At 32.8% G+C, this 21,076-nt stretch overlaps 3 protein-coding genes across 4 annotated transcripts in view; 2 read left to right on the forward strand and 1 right to left on the reverse strand.

Moving 5' to 3' along the window:
• Positions 1–1,278: 1,278 nt before the first annotated feature.
• LOC109191181 (elongation factor 1-delta-like) lies at positions 1,279–3,463 on the forward strand. The gene is made up of 8 exons (XM_019341768.1): positions 1,279–1,392; positions 1,700–1,810; positions 1,885–2,001; positions 2,151–2,241; positions 2,424–2,547; positions 2,671–2,784; positions 2,984–3,145; positions 3,246–3,463. Coding segments are annotated over exons 2-8 (696 nt in total). The 5' UTR covers positions 1,279–1,392; positions 1,700–1,724; the 3' UTR covers positions 3,248–3,463.
• A 1,819-nt stretch (positions 3,464–5,282) lies between these two features.
• Positions 5,283–8,760, reverse strand: LOC109191180 (microtubule-associated protein TORTIFOLIA1-like). 2 transcript variants are annotated; one of them, XM_019341767.1, is made up of 6 exons: positions 8,560–8,760; positions 7,709–8,527; positions 7,529–7,637; positions 6,697–7,175; positions 6,239–6,612; positions 5,283–5,685 (listed from the first exon to the last, which is right to left on the reverse strand). In XM_019341767.1, the coding sequence occupies exons 2-6, from the start codon at positions 8,510–8,512 to the stop codon at positions 5,661–5,663; spliced, it is 1,791 nt and encodes a 596-aa protein (XP_019197312.1). In that variant the 5' UTR covers positions 8,513–8,527; positions 8,560–8,760; the 3' UTR covers positions 5,283–5,660. The 2 variants fall into 2 exon arrangements, with proteins under 2 accessions (XP_019197312.1, XP_019197311.1); XM_019341766.1 differs by having other exon boundaries at positions 7,709–8,760.
• An 11,710-nt stretch (positions 8,761–20,470) lies between these two features.
• The window catches only part of LOC109191093 (serine/threonine-protein kinase ATM-like), a 22,669-nt gene continuing 22,063 nt past the window's right edge, over positions 20,471–21,076 (forward strand). The window contains exon 1 of the mRNA XM_019341664.1: positions 20,471–20,738. Coding sequence (XP_019197209.1) covers positions 20,471–20,738 — 268 coding nt within the window. The remainder of the gene's footprint in view (positions 20,739–21,076) is intronic.

The raw sequence follows: 21,076 nt of genomic DNA on the forward strand, positions 1-21,076 counted from the left end.
TTTTATTCTAAATAATGGATATGAAGGTGCATTTGTTTGGTTAATTATGCAGATTTGTGGTTACGTGATAAATGTTGTATTTAATTTAACATGCATAATAATGTAAAAATTGTGTAGTATATGTATTTAAGAAAATAATTGCTATTATGTTATGTTGTGAAGATGGTATTTTTCAATAAATAATCAATAGTCTTTTTAAAACATTCGTGAATTTTTTCATTTTTTCAACCGTACAAAGCAATGTGCATTGAAAAGCATATTACAGAATAATTTAATATAGATTCAATTATAAATTATTTATTCTAAACTTTATTAAATTTGTAATGTAATGATTATATTAAAATATGTTAACTGGATATCAATGTATTTGATTTAGTATTTCAATCGTAGTTGCCCCCCTGCACTATTCAATCCTGGCTCCGCCCCTGTTTGGCGCACAGCAAATGCCAACACGGGCCGGTGACGCTTCAGGCGCACTGACTAGCGCGCCTGATAGTTTGTTTATTATTATTATTATTATTATTATTATTATTATTATTATTATTATTATTATTATTTCATAAACAATTTTGTTTTGTTTTTTTTTGTTTTTTTTTTTCTCTCCCCTCCCATATTATTTTTCCTAATCACACTTACAAAAACTCATCAAAAATTACAAAAAAATTCAACCATTGTGGATGCTCTTAATAAGCAACAATGGTAATCAAACAATAACTTTTGAGATACAAGATATACCAAATTTGATATCTTTTATCTCAAAAATTTTAGTTTGATTACCCTTGCTGCTTAGTAAAGATTAAAGAAAATTAGAAACTTTTAGGATAATATATTTCACACGTCCGAAGACAGTGATCAAGTGTTCCCTTGTGTGTGCTGAGTTTCAAGTCCCTTATACGAGATTCAGGTTCATAACAAGTCATATTAAAATTATTATACTTATTGAAATGCTTTTGAAGTTGAAAACCTTAAAATAGAAGGCTAACAAGTAAAAACTAATGTTGCGAATGTGATTTTAATATAAGGAGAATAAGATGTGATTTTCTCACTTTATCCCTCTAATAATATGAGATTTTTAGATTTTATGTCAGGTTGATACGGAAATCTAACCTCAGAGACAAAAATCGCTACTTATCTCATAAATGAGGGGTAAAAAATGGATATGATCATATATGAGGGATCGAGTCAGAATTTGGATATAATACAGTACCAAAAATACAATTTTTCCTTTATATAATTACCAGATGACCCTATTATATAAACTGAAACCCTAAAACCTACATTATTTCTCTCATTTCTGCCGCACTTCATCCTCTCGCGTTCTCAGCCCCTTCAACACTGCACTCCACTTCTCTCCCAAGCCACCGAGTTGCTTGAAGAACCCTAAGCATCAAGGTACCTCTCTGCCTAATCGAATGCTTTATTATGCTTACGTCTAAACATTATACTAATTTCATAGGGATTGGTAAATGTTTGTAAATCTGTTCAATGATGGAAAGGAAAAGTAAATGGAAGGAAGAAAGCTATGTCAATTATCATCGTTATTTTTAGATGTTTGATAAAATGCATGTATGGCAGTCTTAAGAATTTTTGAAATTGGAATTTGGAACTCCGATTTGAGCTGAATATATAGTCATGCTGTCAAGGCTTTTTAAGAGTTCGTGTCAATGAACGGATTGGATCCTCTTTTCTGTGTTCACAGGAAATTTTCACATTATTATCTGGAAATGGCTGTCGCATTCTACAACCTAAGCTCAGATGCCGGCGTCAAGAAGCTTGATGAGTACCTCCTGACGCGTAGTTACATCACTGGGTGGGTCACTATCTGCTGTTGCTTTTAATGGTTTCCCATCTTAATTTTCATTCATCTTATTATTCCTTTCTCAGGTATCAAGCTTCCAAGGATGACATTACAGTTTACTCATCACTTTCCAAGCTCCCATCATCTGAATATGTGAATGCTTCCCGGTGGTACAAACACATTGATGCACTTTTGAGGATTTCGTGAGTTCTAACTACTTAAAACATCTTTTACCTTAGTTTCTGTGAATTGAGTTTCAAATTGTGTAACATCATGCTAGGAATCCACCCTCTGTTTACTTCATTTTTGGGTGTATGTATAATTCTCTGATATTACAATTTATTTTCATTAGTGGTGTATCTGGAGAAGGTTGTGGTGTGATCGTTGAAGGTTTTGCACCTATCCCTGCGGGTGTGGCAACACCCCCTGCTGCTGACACAAAGGTAACCCAGTTAATAGTTTTTCGTTGCTTATTGGCATTTCAAGTCTGTTGCTGTAATTGTTGATATTTTAGTATCTTTGCCTATTTTGTTTGAGTTATGGTTTGGTTATGCTTGTTTTTCCTACTTTTAGCTTTCTGAAGCCATTTATAACGTTTTTATTTCATAATGAAACACCACTACAGGCCTCAGCGGCTGATGACGACGACGATGATGATGTTGACTTGTTTGGTGAGGAGACTGAAGAGGAAAAGAAGGCTGCTGAAGAGCGTGCTGCAGCTGTGAAGGCTTCAAGCAAGAAGAAAGAGTGTTAGTTTCTCCCTTTATATTCAATGATTATTATTATTTTAGAAATACTAATGGATATAATAAAATGTCTGGTTGACCCTGTTTATTTAAATTACCTTACCTGGGCTTTTTATTTTATCTTAGCTGGAAAGTCCTCAGTTCTTATGGATGTGAAGCCATGGGATGATGAGACTGATATGAAAAAGCTTGAGGAAGCTGTTCGAAGTGTTACAATGGAAGGATTACTTTGGGGAGCATGTATGTTCCTCTTCTCGTCTGTATTCTTGAATCATAGTTATTGCATTCCACTTTGCTCAACGCATATTGAATTCTAAAAGCACTTTTCAAGGATTCATTCTTCTAGTGTGCTTAACATTCAAACTGCAGATTAATCTTTCGATAAAGATTATTGCTTGGTAGTCTAACTAGATTCTTAACTGTTGATTGGTTTTTGCAGCTAAACTTGTTCCCGTTGGATATGGTATTAAGAAATTACAAATCATGCTCACCATTGTGGATGACCTTGTGTCGGTGGATGAACTTATTGAGAGTTATCTCACTGTTGAACCTGTGAATGAGTATGTTCAGAGCTGCGATATTGTAGCCTTCAACAAGATATGTAAGCTCACTTATCCCTTTGTTCTTGTAATGGCTACAAAGTTTTCATTGATACTAAGTGGTGATCACTAATCCACTGTTGTTCAATGTCTAATTTACAGGAATTTTCTGCACTCAGAAGTTGGAAATTGCATTGGCTTATACGGCCTACCAAGTGATAGTATTCTCAGTTGGTTTTGGTTAGACATTCTGAGTGTTTCGACAAACTGTCTTTTTGTATGAACATTTTTTCGTATTAGCAGTTGCAAAAACATTTCTGTTGCCTCACATTTTTAGCAGCTTATTTGGACAGTTAATTTATAGCCATGATTGCGAAAAATCATATTCATTTCTGTTCAGAGCATCAATCAATCAATCAAAAGCTCTGGATCAACATATTAACAACTGACAAGAGAGGTGTTCAACGGACTAGTTAGCCCCAAGTCCAGTCCAGGTCTGGTCTGACCCGGCCCAAGTCCATGTGCTATAATGGGTGGACTAGGACGGAAAATTATGTTGTGCAACCGTGTGCACCATGCATGGTGCACACGGAATTAGATTCATAATTTTTATACTATAGATCTATAATTTTTATATTATAAATTCATAATTATTGAACTCTATATTTACAATTACAAAATTTTATGTTCATTATTTTCAATGTTCATATTCTCAATTGTTGAACTTTGTATTCACAATGAATTATATGTTCATAATTTGATAACTATACAATTTAGAAATTATGAATCTATAGCATAGAAATTATGAATTCACAGTTTATAAATTATGAATTTATAGTATAGAAATTATGGATTCAATTTCGTGTGCACCTTGCATGGTGGACACGGTTGCACAGGGTAATGCTCCCTAGTATGAAATAGGCTTCTTCCACCTGCTAGGATTAAAAGATGAGATTCAGTAGAAATGGATAACAAAAAAAAGGAAAAAAAATGACCTGACAAATGGGGTTTGCATGTCTCGGAAAAAAATGAATTTAAAAATTATTTTTTTTTACAAAAAATTTGTTTGCCAAATGAATTTTGCCTATTTTTGTTCAATTTTTAAAACCTTTTTGTGTCTGTTATTTTTCCATAAAATGATAGGAGCGAGCCTGATTGATAAAGAAAGGGAGGATATCTGGCTCATGTTGATGGAGGACTACATAAGCATGACAACAAGGTTTGAAGGAATCACATTCTCTCATATTTCATGGGGAAGGAAATAAATGTGCAGATTTCTTGGCAAACTCCAGTCAAAACAAAGGATGGGGCACCTGTGTCTTCAACAGCCCCCAGAGAGTTTGGCTGATTTTCTTTCTCATGATGCTGGTGGTGCGACTTCCCGTAGAATCAGATAGTCCCGAGGTGTAGCATCTCTTTACTCATCAAAAAAAAATTTCACACAATGAAAACTATTCAAACTTGTCAACATATTACAATTAACACTATCACTTTACTAAAAAAAATTTCTCTATGTATAATCAAGAAAAAAAGATATACATATTTACATTCAATATTATTTATATTATCATAATATAATATTCATAATAAATTAATTTAATTATACATATATTCAAGCATTGCTCGGGAATTGCACTAGTTTATTGAAAAATTTAAGATATTAATTGATATACACTATATACAACTAAAGTACATATAAAAAAAAAAACAATCTCTTAAAGCTTTTTGAGTTGTAAAGGATGTAATAGGCACCATTATAGATTCACTCTATAGTATTTCCCAATATAATTTAAATGATGAACTCGAACAGCAGAAATATATTACGTGGAATTTCCTTGGGTTGTTATTGCACTACGCAACACAGGATTTGCACAGATGACAAGCTCATGGGGTCCACCTCCAACAATGTTAGAGCATCTCCATTAGGAAGATTGTTCACGGTATTTTAGAAAAAGTTGTCACCATGAATGAAAGAGAAATAAGAGAGAGAATGACTGATTTGCTTCTGTTAAAATGGAGATTTTGTCCGTTGGTGGGGCCCAGCTGATGAAAGAAAGAATTGCAGGCCAGCTTCGTGAAGACCAACCTGTGCCCAGCCTAGCACGTTAATTAGTAACTTTTTTTTATTTTTTATTTTTTTTTTATTTTTAAAATTCAGCTTTTGTTTTGTTTTGTTTTTTTTCTCCCTTTTTTATTTTCTCTTTCCTAATCACACCTACCAAAACTCTTCAAAAATCACACCAAAATCCTCACTATTGAAGATGCCATTACCATTAATCAGGTACTGTGCAAAAGGTCCAAAAGCACAATTTCACTAACACGTATAGAAAACATATATCTTAAAGTCTGATCATGGAACCCCAAAGGGGAGAAAGATGACAAAAATGACTTTTCCTATAATCCTATACAAATTTCCATCTAACTAAATGTGGAATTGGATCAAATATATCTAACCACTAACTCTGAAAATCTGGATTGGTTGGAGTTGGATTTGGCACAACGACAAACACTGGCAAAAAAAATATGTAAATGCATGATAAGTATATGCCTCAGTATTCATTCTAGTCTTCCAGCAATCTATCCTTGTTCCATTCTTCTTAGCCTGAAAACATAAATGAAGCAAAGGGTTGATATGTGGAACTCAGGTTCTGCTCTTCTGTGTACTAATTAAAAATATTCTTTGAAATACAGTCTTGCAGTTGCATTGAGACTGCCTTAGCTCTTTTAATTTACACTATGTCAGTGAAGAAGCTAACCCAATTTGGAGTGTGCTATCAAGTGTTTCATCTTATAATTGAAGCTTTTCATCATATAATATTCCACAACAGAACTGTTCTAAGCCATCCTTTTGCCTATTGTTAGGCGGAGTAGGCAAAGTCTGGCTAGAGGATTGTTGGACGGAGGCCTCCGAATTGAAGGGCCAAGCCCAACACTTAAAAAGTTGCACCTTTGTTACTAGTTATACCTTAGTGTTAAGCGTCACCTATTGAACTGTTAATAACCACAACTCATGTTTAAGCGACTCAAATCTCTTTTGACTTGAGCCAATACCTTTTGGTCTAAGCTATCCTATTTCGTTTCAGCAGTGAATGTCTAGTTCTACTGGAAATTAAAACCTTAAAGAAATGTAAGTTAGGTATGGAAAACTGAAATACCTTGTCATGGGAAGATTTCTTGATACTCCATTGTAGGGAACATGAGAAATTCCCTGCTGGGACTGAGAGTAATGATTGGTTTCAGCCAATGGGTTCACAATAAAACCAGGGCTAGCTTTATTGTGAGCCGAAGCCACGAATGGGGTTCCACCAGAAGCAGGGAATTGTGAAGTTGAACTCCTCCTCCTCCACAGTTTTGAACTCAAAAATTCTGCACCTGGTAGCTTGCAACACATGGCTGCTGAGTCCCTATTTGACATTATTCTTCCAGTTGACACAGCCAACTCATATGATATCTCATCTAAGCTCAACTCCAGACCATGAACCCGTGTCTCTAAAGAACGCATCCCGCTCTGACAAGTCCCAATGAATTTCTGCATCAATGAAAAACTCGGTATAAAGAAATGCATTCTGAAAGATACATGGTAACAATTCAAAGACAACATATATCAAGTTACCTGGAGGACTTGTAGCAAATTGGACTGCTGATTTTCAATTTGAACGAGTTGCTTCCGAATCTCAGACAAATCATTATCACGTTCTTTTTGGTTCTTACAGAGATCCCCACTTTCATTCATCACAACATTAGAATCTGATCTCTCATCTTGACATGGAACCACGCGACACCCAGAAGCACTCTTTCCAAAAAGGAGGCGTTTTGTTTCTGGTTTTGTGAATCCTTCTTTCTCCTCATCACCTTTCCCATTTTTACACTTCAGATCATCCCCAGAAGAATCCTGTGAATTAGGGACTTCAATCTTCAATTCAGAAGGCTTCTTGTGATCAAGTTTGCGGAATATTGCTGGAGTTGCTTTCTTCCCGATTTCTGTAGCAGCAGAAGAGCTGCCTAGTGCATTTGTCTTGCTTTTATGGAGGTTTCTTCTCCCAACATTGGGAGTACCAGAGCTCCTGGATCCAGGTGTATCACTACCATTCTCTGCACCATCAATAAAGCACATATGATTGATTATACAACAACATTTTCAACAAAGATGCAGAATTTAAACCATGTTACTTCTTATCCTTTGTAGTAATGGTAAGAGAGACAAATTTAATATATTTCTAAGAGATTTTAACCTGGTCTAAAAAGCATAAATACATAATTGAATAAATTTGATAAATTCTCAGTCACTCGGAAAGAGAATAACTTTCCCCTCTTTCAATCATATGCACTCTAATATATCATCTAAATAGTAATAAACAACACATGTTCAAGAAAAGTAACCAACGGAAAAGGGAATGGCAAATACATTTGCAGAGTAAAATGATTATTCATCCATGACATGATACCTCTAGATGATGAATCTGATTCAGGTGGAAGCGAAACATCATCTGATAAATCAGGAATCTCCTTCCACGCTTCCAGCATTTGGCTTATTGTTTCTCTCACAGTCTTCACCTGCAGAATCAATCAGACATTTCATTAATCATTCATGAAAAGATAAAAAACTGAATTAATGAATGCAAAACCTTATCGAATAGTTTGGCCTCAAAGGTCTTTAAGCAAGAGGCCTTAAACTCGGATAATGTTTCTCTTTCTGCAACTCCAAGCCTTAGCAGAGTCTCGGCACTAGCCTTCCTCGCCGCCCAATCCTCACTGCTCACGAATTCAATCAAACGCGGCACTAAATTCCTCACAACTTGCTGATTCGATGCGGCTCCAACAGCGATTACGCTGCCAATCAGCGTAAGCAGCGCCGCCTTAGCCTTGAAGCTCTCGGATTTCAACAGCTTCTCGAACCTCGGAATCTGTTTCCGCAAGCTCACCACATCCGGATCGGGCGCGGCCTCGATCGCCGCCGCCAAGCACAGCGCGGCGCCGATCTGAGAGTTCATTTCCTGTTCGGTGAACAGCGCCTCGAGGAACGGCTTCATGATGAAGGAGAACGGCGTCTTGGTTACGTGCAAGGAGATTGAGGCGGAGGCGGTGACGCAGGCGGAGCGGACGGCGGAGTCGTGGTCGCGGAGGCGGCGGATAACAGCACTGAGAAGCTTCGAGAGGTAAGGAGACAGCAAGTTGCCGTGGTTTTCGGAGAGGATGGAAATAAGGCGCAGGCATTCCTTCCGGACCGGAGACTTATCGGAGGAATCAGTGGCGGCTATGGAGGAGAGGAACGGCGGAATAGTTTCACTTGAAAGGGCTTTAGCAATGGCCTCGAGCTCAATCGCCGCCGCGGAATGCGTGTCCCGGTCCGAGAGCTTGTGGAGGCACGTGAGCACTCGGTGCTTCAAGTCACGTGCTTGGTTCTGGTTCTGCTTTCTCGTCATCGACATCTTCTCTCTCTCTCTCTCTATATATATCTGAAATAGCCTAAGAATAAATTTGACGGAGGAGTTAGGAATGAGGTGGCGGCGCCGGTGGGATCTCCGGCGGCATGTCACGGCGGTGGGCGGTGATCTTTGGTGTGAGGTGTCGGACTTTTTCTTCTGTCTCTCTTACCCTTTTAAAGCGTGGACTGGGGAGGGAACTGTAAAGAGGAAGTTTGTTAGTAAAAGCCGTTAATTTCGTTTGCTACGTCAGATACGTTTCTACGCCTCTACGTCGTCGTATTAGTATATTTCGCGCCATTTTAAACAAAACTATCCAAACAAACGACATAGCTGGATATTCCTAATGCTGGTTTATACATAATTAAGATAAGGCCAAAGAAGAAAAGAATATCAAAATTAAAATTTTAAATTTTCATGATTTTATATTTAAAATTAGTTTTTCTTTTATCTTGTACAATAAAAACAAAAGACAACAAATTCCATGCAATACTCTCGTCATAAGAAATTGGCGAATATGTAAATTAATAAAAATTGCAGGGTTTTTTAAGTTGTAAGTATTTTGAAATTTAAAAAAGTTATGGTATTTAATCTGTAAATTTGTAGATATTTTAATATTTTCAATTCTTGTAGTAAAACAACTATAATGACAAAGTTATAAAAATATATTATCTAGTACAGTAGTACTCACATGAGCAGTTCAGTTGGTACTTGAATGATAGATTGTAAGAGTTACGATACTTAATGTGTTGGATTTTTTGTAGCACCAAAGTCATCGTAATTTATTCTTCCACCATTATGTTGAACCGGGATGTCTGGGGTAAGAAATTTCATTTTTCTTGGTCAAGAAATATATTAATTACCTAGTCAATATATTAGTTATACTATAATAAAATCATGTATTGTTTTCAAACAATATTAATTAGAGAGAGAGAGAGTAACGGAAGTGTATATATATATATATATATATATATATATATATATATATATATATATATATAACTCTACATGTATACACTTATTAGTTATTTGCCGGACTAATATTAAGAGTTACTGGTAGAGGTAAATTGCGAGTCAGCTTACCGGTCAGATTGTCTTCTTAGTCTTTATGTGTGCACAACTGATTTAATTTAAACATTTTATTATCTTGAATCTTTTTTTATTCATATTTTCAATGAGATTCGAATCTCTATACTGCAATCTTCAGTTATGACATAAGTCAGGTAGCGAAACACTACACCAAATTTTGAGGGCTAATTGTATGTAGTTATTAAAACGTAACGGTGGTAGTTAATTAGAAGCGAAGTAAATGATGGGAGCATGGAAGTGAAAAGGGCGTGAGACACACATACATGTTAGTGAAGTGTGCTTCTCATCGATCTTCAATAATTCTTAGCTTGCTTGCTTGCTTTCTTTCTTTTTCTTGTAAAATCATCACCGCTTCATAATTAAGCATTGTTTGCCTGTTGGCAGACATATTAGGTTTCCCGGCCTAGATCTCCGCCGCTCGTTCAGATCACTCATCATCATCTGCACTGCTCAATGTTTGTTCATGTGTCAGCAATTTTATTTTTTTTTCCCACTCGAAATGGAAAATAATAATTTTGTCGGTTTCATAAAAAAAACTACAAAACGAATTATTCAAAAAAAAAACCCAATAATAATAGATTTTTTTTTGAATATGTTAAATGAAATAAAATAATATATATATTTTTTGAATGCTACTGGCTCTATTACAATGTAGTATCTGTTTATGAAGCTCATAGTTTAAAATTTTAAAACATTAAACTAGGATTATGGTTATTACGTATTACTTATTAGGTGATAGCTAGATTTTATAAAATATTATATATATATATATATATATATATATATATATATAAAAGAAACTAGAATTGACAGAAAATTCAGAATTTTTTTATATAGATTGTGGAATTTTCTTTGTGGAATTTTCTAAGAGTATTTGGTAAAGAATTTTGATACAATTTTTTTTTTCAGATATGAAGTTCAGCAAATCTAGAAGTAATTTTCTCAAATTTTTCCTTTAAGCTGCGTCAGACATAATTTTTCTGGACAACACACTGCTAAGAACTTAACGGAATTTTCTGTGATTACTGGAACATGTTTTCAACCCAATTTTTTTATGGATATCAAGATATATAAGTGTAGGTTCTCCAAAAAAAGATTTCAAGCAAAAAGGAGTTCAGGAAGTATTTTTTGTAAATTTATTTTTTCGAAATATATATATATATATATATTTTTAAATAGGGCTGCCCGCTAGGCCCGCCCCGTCAAGCCCGTGAGCCTAAGCGGGGCGGGCCAAAAAAGCTTACTCCTTGGCGGGCTGTTATTTTCGAAACCCACACCCTACCTACGTAGAGGGCGGGATGGGCCGACCCGACGGGTAAAGTCCGTTTTGACGGCTCTAATAGCAACTAAACCGAAAGGTTCCAGTTACAATTTAGAACCAGAACCCGATATTTGGGTTTTAATTTATTAAAATCGCGAAAAGAAACATACACTATTTGCAAATATTATAATTCTAATTTTAAGCTAATGTTAGTAGTTGTTCATATTTTGAACTGCTGGTTCATGATTTTGATAAACTAAAACCCATATATATTGGGTTCTGGTTCTGAATCATAACCGAAACTTTCCGATTCGATTGCAACAATGCTCGGTTCGATTCAAACCAAACCGTGGTCATCCCTACATATAAGCAATAATTTGTTAGAGAAGAAAAATAAATGAAATATTTATTTTAAGGGTAAAAATGTTCATTTAATATATCAGGGAGAAAAACCGTCACTTTTAGAATAATTTAGGGGGACTAATACAGATACATGAATAATTCAGGAGAAAAAAAAATGCTATAATCATATAATTCAATGGAAAAAAGTATTTTTTCCCCTATAAGTAATAATCAATTTATGAATGATTAGTATTATACTTTTCCTCATAAGTATTGCGTTTTCCCTAATAAGTAATAATCAATTCATTTATCAATGATTAATATGACACTTTTTCTCGATCATAAGTAATTTTTCAATCCTTAAATATTACATTTTGCATTTAAAAATTATACTTTTCATCAAAAGTATCACATTTTTCTCCCATAATAACCATCAATTTGTCTTTGATTAGTATTACATTTTCTATCATAAGTATTACATTTATATCTAAACCTGACCCGTCTCGATCCCACAAGGAGATTCAATCCTTATAGTTCAATATCTTTATTTTTTGGTATAAACCACGAGATGTTATGAGTTTTTACCCGTTTGTCTCACAGTTCGATTTACCCCACTAATCTGCGTTCACTCTGAGAGGCATGCAATGGGAGTTGGCCCAAGAAGATCCAATCCTATAGTTCAATATCTTCATTGAGTTTCAACTTCAATGGCATGAAATATTATATTTTTCCTAAAAACATTCCTTAGCATTTATTATGTACATAACGTATAATAATAATAATAATAATAATAATAATTATTATTATTATTATTATTATTATTATTTTTTTTTTTTTTTTGTATTTGATTATGTGATTTTTTTAATTTAAGAATTATTTGATTAAGAACTAACCACATGCGCACATACACCGATATTATTTGATTTTATTATAGATTTTAATGATTTGACATGAGCTTTTGGATGTGTGTTTATTTTCATAGAACATGTTATCCTAACATATATATCCTCAATTATTGCATGTGCATTTATGTAACTTGATATTTTATATGGTGCAGACACATAACATGCAAGAGAGGAAGAGATGTTGAATCAAAACAATAGATTATTGATATACAAATTTAAAACATGGTCCACATATATAAGACAAGACAATTGCATGAGACTAGGTATAGGAAACACGTCCAAAAAAATGACATTCTTTTACTCTTTTAGTATTTTGTTGGTACTTGGAATCTAGCCCCTGTCACTGGCTCATTATTGCTGGGATAGATAAACTTGGAATGGATGGGTTTCTATGTAGATGGTCAAACACCTAACATGGGATTGTTTGTATTTATGCAAGAATCACGTTTCCATGTTATGGGCTTAATTAGGGCGTCTTTGGTTGGTATATGGGAATCAGAATAGGAATGAGAAATAAATACTTAGTAATGATAATAGATTTTGGTAAAATATTTTGCATGTTTGGTAATTAATATGGTAAAATTGAAATGATTTTTAGAATCTATTTGTTTTCTGTTTGAAGTCATGAATAGGAGCTGACATTTCAATCGGAAATCAACATCGGGTCCCAATTATTAATATTGATGTTTAGTTTAGTTACCAATAGGAGGATTTTGGATGATTTTTTACAGTTTTTACATTCATGTGAAAGAGTGAGAATGTTGAGTTCTCCCGACAAGACTTGATTTTTTATGGGACTCATTGTTGCGCGCCAGTTGGACACGTTAGTTCTGTTATTATTATTTTTTTCACCTTTCCCTTCCCTCTCCTATGTTCTCTCTTCTAATAACCTCTACAAAAACTAACTAAAATCTCCATCTATTGAAGATGCTCTGACCCTATGAGAATAAAAGTTTTAAAAATACAAAAAAAAAAAAAAAATCAAAGGCAATTGATCCTAACATAATGATATTCAAAGCCCTAATATGAACAAAAAATCAAAACAAAAATTTAAAAACACAAATCCAAATTACCAATATAAGATAAAATGATAAGTTTTTTTGTTTTTTTTGTTTTTTGTTTTTTTTTTTTAACAAAGAAAAATGGATATCCATATATACAATCTACGCAAACATTAAGGTTCAAACCTTAGACCTCCCACATAAATGATAGCTCTTTTTAATTATGGAATGTTATTCTTAAATTGAAGGGGTAATTAAATTACATAGTGTTTTAAAAAGTTGTCAATCAAACAAACACATACTAAATTAATTGTAATTCACGAATTAATAACAATTAAAATTTGATATGGTGCAAAGGGTGCTCGGCCCCTCACGCCATTGTGGTGTCTCCGTAGCTTTACAATGGCTGCACTCTCTGAACTCCTTCGATCCATCCGATGTTTGTTGCCGGCCGCATGGTGTCTTTTCCGATGAAGCAGAAGCAGTCGGAGATGACAGCGGAGCCCCATTCCGGCGGATCTATGGATTAGAAGCTGATCGTGCACGCTTCGTGCGCTTTCGTATGGGAACGATGAAGTCAAAGTATAGGTTGGACATGGTGGTTTAGCTAGCGTTGATGATGATATGATCAGAAATCTTAAACAAATTAAACCTTTATATTGCTCAAACAGGACTGCTGGTTGGTTCCTTTAAACTGATAATAATGCTAATCAACGCTTAATTAAGTAATTTGTAAAACTAAAAAAAGTTAAATTCATACCATCTAAGAAGTTAAATAATTATAGTAATAAAGTTAATTTTTACTAAAAACTATGGCCTGTTTAGTAAAATAGTTAGTCTATCAGTCAATTTTGGTTTATTTGACAACTATTAATTGTTTGACTTGATTAAAAAATTAATATAAGTGTTTAGTTAATTAGTTTTTTGTAACTCCAAAATGCTAAAATCTAAAAAGCTGCTCCAAGCAACTTTTTTAATTAAGTCTTTGAAAAAAATAATTATACCAAACAACTATTTACCAAACAGGATCTACTGAAACACAAAAAACCAATAACACCTCCACTGAGGCTTGAACTAATAATCTTCCAAATGGAAGTCCAACCCAGGTACCATTAGATCACATAGTCCTAGTACCATGATAAGATCTTAGTTGTACTATTAACTCTTTATCTTACAAACACATGTTCACAATTCTATTTTCATAATTATAGAACTATATATTCATAAGTATAAACAGTTTTGGAACCGTGTCCACCAGCATAATTTGCACAGCATATACATCGTGCAATGAGATTATAGTGTAGGAAGCTTTAGATTTGTCTTGCTGTGTATATGACTGTGATCTTAGTTGCACTATGAACTCTTTATCTTACAAGAACCTATTGATATTTGGTAGTGGTAGTTTCCCCTACATGTTTCATGCATTGTGAGATGTGTGTCGTAGGTTATCATGTGAAAGTATTGAACAAAATATTAATATTTATTATACTTGTATATAATATTTGGTAAATAAATATATACAACATATTTTATATTATAATTTTGATATTTAATTACAAGATAATGTAAAAAAGAAGACAATGGACAATGTAGTGAATATAATAAATTAATAAATTTGAAAGTAATGAATATTTGAATTGTAGAAAATAAAGATAATATAACTAATGATATTATATCTCTTTTTAATTTTTTTATAACGAATAATTTTTTTTTTTTAAATAAAGGCATTACAGACATCTAATTCTAAATTAATTAAATGCATATGTATTATTTTTTGTTGTAGCTGCTACTTTATTTAATTTAATAAGAGTAATAATAAAGTGGCGTACATACTTTTCATCAACAATAATAAAATCATTGATTTTTTTTAATTTACATTCGTTGTTGAGACAAATTGTTTTGAGAGTTTGTCAATGACAATTGTTACAATTCCTGTCAATAGAGGATGATAATAATTAATTCAAAATATATAGTTACAATAGATATTGTTATAATAATATAGTAAAAAATTAACTTACAAATTTCTTTAGAATTTTTCATGCATTGATAAAATTCTGATGTGTAAACTTGTTCAATTGGAGCCAGTGGGTTGTCAACATAGTGAATTCGTTAGAAAATGGTCCCACCGTTGTAGAGTCCAGGTGTAATTGTATTTGTGATCAACAACTTTGTAGTTAGGTCGCGCATGCCTGACAATGATGTAAGAACAATTTTGTCCGATAAAAAAATTGTACAATTGTACCATTATAAAAATACATACAAAAAATATTATTACCATAACGACCCCTTTTTTTTTTTGAAAGTTACTGGCTCTATTACATTGTAGTATCTGTTCATATACTTTTTCAACCTACTGAAACACAAAGAACCAATAACGCCTCCACTGAGGCTCGAACTCATAATCTTCAAAATGAAAATCCAACCCGGGTATCATTGGACTACATAGTCCTGGTAAATACTATAACGACCTAAAAACCATACCAATAATGCGAAAGTATAATTGAAATATTAAGTTTTGTTCTGATCTAAATAATCAAAAAAATTAATTAAAAAAAAAAACTTAACCTAATTTTGTTTGTTTTTTTAAATGTATAAAAATCAAATGATTTTTAAAGTTCTTGATTTATAATCTTTGATGCTTAACTTTGAATGTTATGTATTTAGCCGCCGGACTAATTAGTTGAACAAAGTTTATGTTAAATTATATATTATATATTTTTTAAAATATATTTTAACATATTTGTAGTATATTTGTATATGTTTAACAATTATGCCAACTTTAATTGGGATGAGGTTCGAACCTAAGACCTTTCTTATAGAAATTAATGAGTAAGTTAAAAATAATAAATAGTTAACGAAATATTCTGTTACTAAAGTTTATACTAATGGAATTTAGGTTATTTAAGGGAAGAAAATAATATAATAGTGGGTAAATAAGGAAAATCATTAAAAAAATACTAAAATCAAAATAATATGAACCATTCATTTTAAGAAATAATACTACTAACATTTTTTTTGTTTTCCGGGCTTAACATTATTGGCTCTTATTAGAATTTGTAGATAGAGAGATTAGGAATATATATTTTAGGATTACTAGGATTAGGAAAATATCTATATAATAATATACATTATGATTAGGGAAAACATACCCATGCACATGTTATATTAGGATTAGGAAAATATTAGGCTCAATATAATTTTCTTAAGATAACTTGGATTAGGAAACTATAATATCTCTAAAATAATATTTGTAAAATATTTTCAAAATAATTTTGGGCTACATAATATAATTAATTTGATAAGAGACTAGTACAATTTTGGATCATATAATAAAATAATTTTGAAGGTATTACTATCAAAATAATAATAGCAAAAAAACCGAGTATCACAATCTACTCTTAAAGAATGCTTCGTCCACGAAGCTCAAACCACGAACTAAATCATACCAAGGATAGCTAATTAAAATCATACCAGAAAATACCAAGTGTTACATGAATGGTCTTAAGAAATGTTTCCTCCCGATTAAATGTCAGCTATCACCAAGTCAATTGAATCTCACTCTTGATCACGGTTTGGTTACACTTCATAGACAAATCAAAGTTCCTATTCTCTCCTCCAGCTTCCCTATTATTGTTAGTCATTTCATTTGCTATAACCAATCTTTGTTTGGACTAGATTTTAATGAGAAAATTGTGTACATTGTGTTTGAGAGACATAAAAACTTAACTCCTATAACCAATCATTTGAGAATGCATGATATCTGGTGTGAGGATATTCTCACACAAATCTCACCACAAAAATACTCTCATCAAAACCATATTTGTTCTGCATGCAATATGCATATATAGCATCTTTTCATCGTTTTAGGTCTCCTGATGTTTCTTCAGGAAATGCCTTAGCTCCACAAATGGTTCTTTGGGAAATTCTTTAGCTTTACATGATAGCTTTTGTTATTCCTCCTTACAAGATTAGCCAAACCATCTTTTCATCGTTTTATCAAATCCCAGCTTTGCAGGACAAAGCCCAATTTAGTGAGTTTATTAATTTCCAAAACTTAGCAATATAAGCATCAAAAGCTTTAATGGACAAATATAATCCAAAAACTATATATTGCTTTGAACATTTCATGAATGGTTTTAATTTCATCCTTAATTAGTAGGGACAATGCAAAGATAGTCATTACAATCATCATGTTGGGTTTTAATATGGAAACCATTTATCTTTATATCTCTAATAATGCCAAGTAAGTTGTGATTTGACTTACTGCGTGGATTAATATAGCATTTTCAATATTCAAAATTGTGTGATTTGGCAATGTCGAAAATTCATTTCCAAAGCGGTCTATTAGATGAATGGGACATGAAACCATTTATTTAAAATGATAACTAGGATGTCATCTAACAAAAATCAATATAAGAAATATGCCATAAATTCCATTTGTGGCCATCTAGGTAGAAATCTTCAATTGTAAGAGGTTTTGCATTATCATATCATTGTTTACCTCTACGTGATAACTATTTCAGCCTCAACCATATTTGAAGACACTTGTTTCTCTTTTAATTTCCCATTTAGGGAACTCTGATATAGGTCTACTAAGTGTATGGTTGTAACATGTTTTGGCCGAGTGATCATTCATTCCATACCTATTGCATGCACGCAAATTATGCTGTGTGGTGCACACGGTTATATATGTTGCAAAAATGATGTCGTTTTGACTAAAAACACGCGTCCCACTTAAAAAAAAAAAATCAGGTTCGATTCCCAGCAATAACATTTTTTTGTGCATAATTTGAATTATATATCCACAAATTCATAACTATATATCCACAAGTTTATAACTATATATCCACAAATTCATAACTATATATCCACAGTGAATGAATAACACAAAATCCAGAATGAATGAACTAAATATCCAGAATGAATGAACCAAATATCCACAATGAATGAACTATATATCCACAGTGAATGAATAACACAAAATCCAGAATGAATGAACTAAATATCCAGCATGAATGAACTAAATATCCACAATGAATGAACCAAATATCCACAATGAATGAACTATATATCCACAATAATTCATAACTATATATCCACAATAATGTTGTTGAGGAGAACCGAAACTGATTTTTTTAAAAATGGGACGCGCGTTTTTAGGCAAAACGACGTCGTTTTGCAATCGTGTGCACCATGCATGGTGCACACGGTTGCACAACATAACTGCTGTGCAACCGTGCACCATGCAAGATGCACACGGTTCCAATTTATAATTTCAAAATTGAAAAAAACTCCAACTATTGAGCCCACTTCTTCTTCTGCGAGCATTCATAGTAGTGAAATTTTTTTTTTGTGGTTTTTGAGGAGTTTTTGTAAATGTGATTATGAGAGAGAAGGTGGAAGAAAAAAAAAAAAACAGAAAAAGATGAAAAAAGAAGAAAATGAAATATGACATATTAAAAAAAAAAAAAAAAAAAAGTAAAGCCCCTTAAGGCGCTAACGGTGCTTGCAGGGCTGGGCGTTTGCTATGCTCGAAATGAGCACAATAGCTCTTGTTCTCCATTTATTTCTCTTTTCTTGGGAACAGAAAAACTCTTCATTTGCAAAAGATAAAGGTTCATTCTCTCACCACTTTCTCTCTCATCCACTTCACCATGTGACCTACAAAAAATTAAGAAATATCTACTGTGTAGAACTGTAGATGCTTTTAGATTGTCAACTCAAAACTACTCTAATTTCAGTTTCTATATTCTGGATTCATTTCATTTCATTTTGTATTTTGAAAATTTAAAATTGTCAATCTGTATTTTTTTTGCTATATTATACCAAGCACTGCACTTTGATTGTATTTCACTTTAATTGTTATTTTGATGCTTTGCTTAATTACACGTATTAGACTTAATATTGAAGCTATATTAGCATAAGAGGAAAGAGGGTCTGCTGTTGATGACCTTATCATGAAGTTTGTAGCAAACTTCTACATACTGTGTTGAACTCTCTTTTAGCTTATTATATAACGAATATTTCAATGACAAAAACACATTGTTTAGGCCTACAAAATAAAAAATTTTGAGGTCTAAATGCTAATCTTCCTTTACATTTTGTATCATCAAAATTTATTTACACTTTATACCTAACAACGACTTAGATATATAGATAATGTCAACACTTTAACATATACGAGAGATGCATGCATCCTATAAAAGAAAATATACTGCTAGAAAATTGATATATAAGTAGTCCTTTTGAAGCATTATTATTTTAAAGGAAAAGTGTCAAATTAGCCCCCTAAGTCGATAGAATAGTGCAATTGGGTCCCCTAACTAAAAAAAGTTTCATTCAAGTCCCTTAAACTTGTAAAATTGTTCAATTAAGTCCAAAGTGACTTGTTTAACAGGTTAAGGCTTCACACTGTTGACATGTGTCATTTTAAAATATCTTTTATTTTTGTTTTTTAATTAATTAAAATATATATTATATATAAAAAATAAAATTAAAAAAAAACAACGCTATTCTTTTTTAAAACGCACAAAGCTGTTTAGGTGGCTGTTATATATATATATATATATATATATATATATATATATATATATATGTATATATATATATATATATATATATATATATATATATATATATGGTAGAGTTCAAGTGAGGATAGGGCTTTAGGTGTGGTCTGTGGATTATTTAGATCCGTAGGATTAAAGAATCGGACGGCTACAAATGCACAATAGGGGAGATTAAAAAGACACTAGATATGAAAGTAACGGTTAGGGGACCCAATTGCACTATCCGGCCGACTTAGGACAAGTCACTTTGGACTTTAATTGAACAATTTTACAAGTTTAGGGTATCTGAATGGAGCTTTTTTTTAGTTAGGGGACCCAATTGCACTATCCGGCCGACTTAGGGGGCCAATTTGACACTTTTCCCTTATTTTAATGGAGTTCCATTACCAATTCGGCAATTTGGATTGTGTCAAAGTGAATTTAGATTCTCCAATATAAGAAGATGAACTTTATATATTTATACACTTAAAACAGATAATGAGTAATGAGGCATTGATTCCAAAGTGCTCCAATGCATGAAGTTGGGAAAATATAGTTTGGAAAGGTTATGAATAAGCCTTAGCTTTATCCACATTGAAAAATCACATGGGTTTGGACTACTATAAATACATTTCTCTATTCTTTGGAGATTATGAAATATATATGTTGTTAGAATACTCTTTTTGAGTTGTATATATATGTTGTTAGAATACTCTTTTTGAGTTGTATATATATTTCACGCACGTCTATGTTAATTAGGATTTCACTTCAGTTTATATTTTGATAGTTAGCTTAAATGTACCTTAACCCCGAATGACATGCCTGAAGGTGGCGACTACAACGCCGAGGCGTTGGTGGTCACGATCGATATCATGGGCACGGATGTGCAGAGGGTTATGATTGACACCGGCAACAATGTGAACGTCTTTTACATGGACGTGTTTCAAAAGTTCAAGCTCGACCCGATCGAACTCATGCCGATCGGCACCCCCCTTTCAGGTTTCACAGGCGATATCATTCACCCCGAAGGAAAGATAACTTTACCGGTTGAGATCGGCACTTACCCACGGGTTGTGATCGAAGACTGTAATGGAATTTATTATTATTATTATTATTATTATTATTATTATTATTATTATTATTATTATTATATAAAGAGATTGTAGTAAAGTGCACTTGAAAAGATCTTATATAATATAATCTTTTATTATATTTGTGTGTGTTGGTAAGTTGTAAGGTTTGAGGGGAAGACTAATATACAACACTAGTTCCATAATCTAGAAGAAAATTAAGAAACAATTGAATCTTTTCTTCTAGGGCATCTAGTAAATTCAAACTTTAATTTTCACATATTGTTTTTCTTCAAAACATACAAATCTTGAGATAATATAACAAAATTAAAATTAAAACTATGTTGTTGATTT

The sequence above is a fragment of the Ipomoea nil genome, unplaced genomic scaffold (assembly GCF_001879475.1).
Source record: "Ipomoea nil cultivar Tokyo-kokei standard unplaced genomic scaffold, Asagao_1.1 scaffold1617, whole genome shotgun sequence".
NCBI classification, from domain to species: domain Eukaryota; kingdom Viridiplantae; phylum Streptophyta; class Magnoliopsida; order Solanales; family Convolvulaceae; genus Ipomoea; species Ipomoea nil.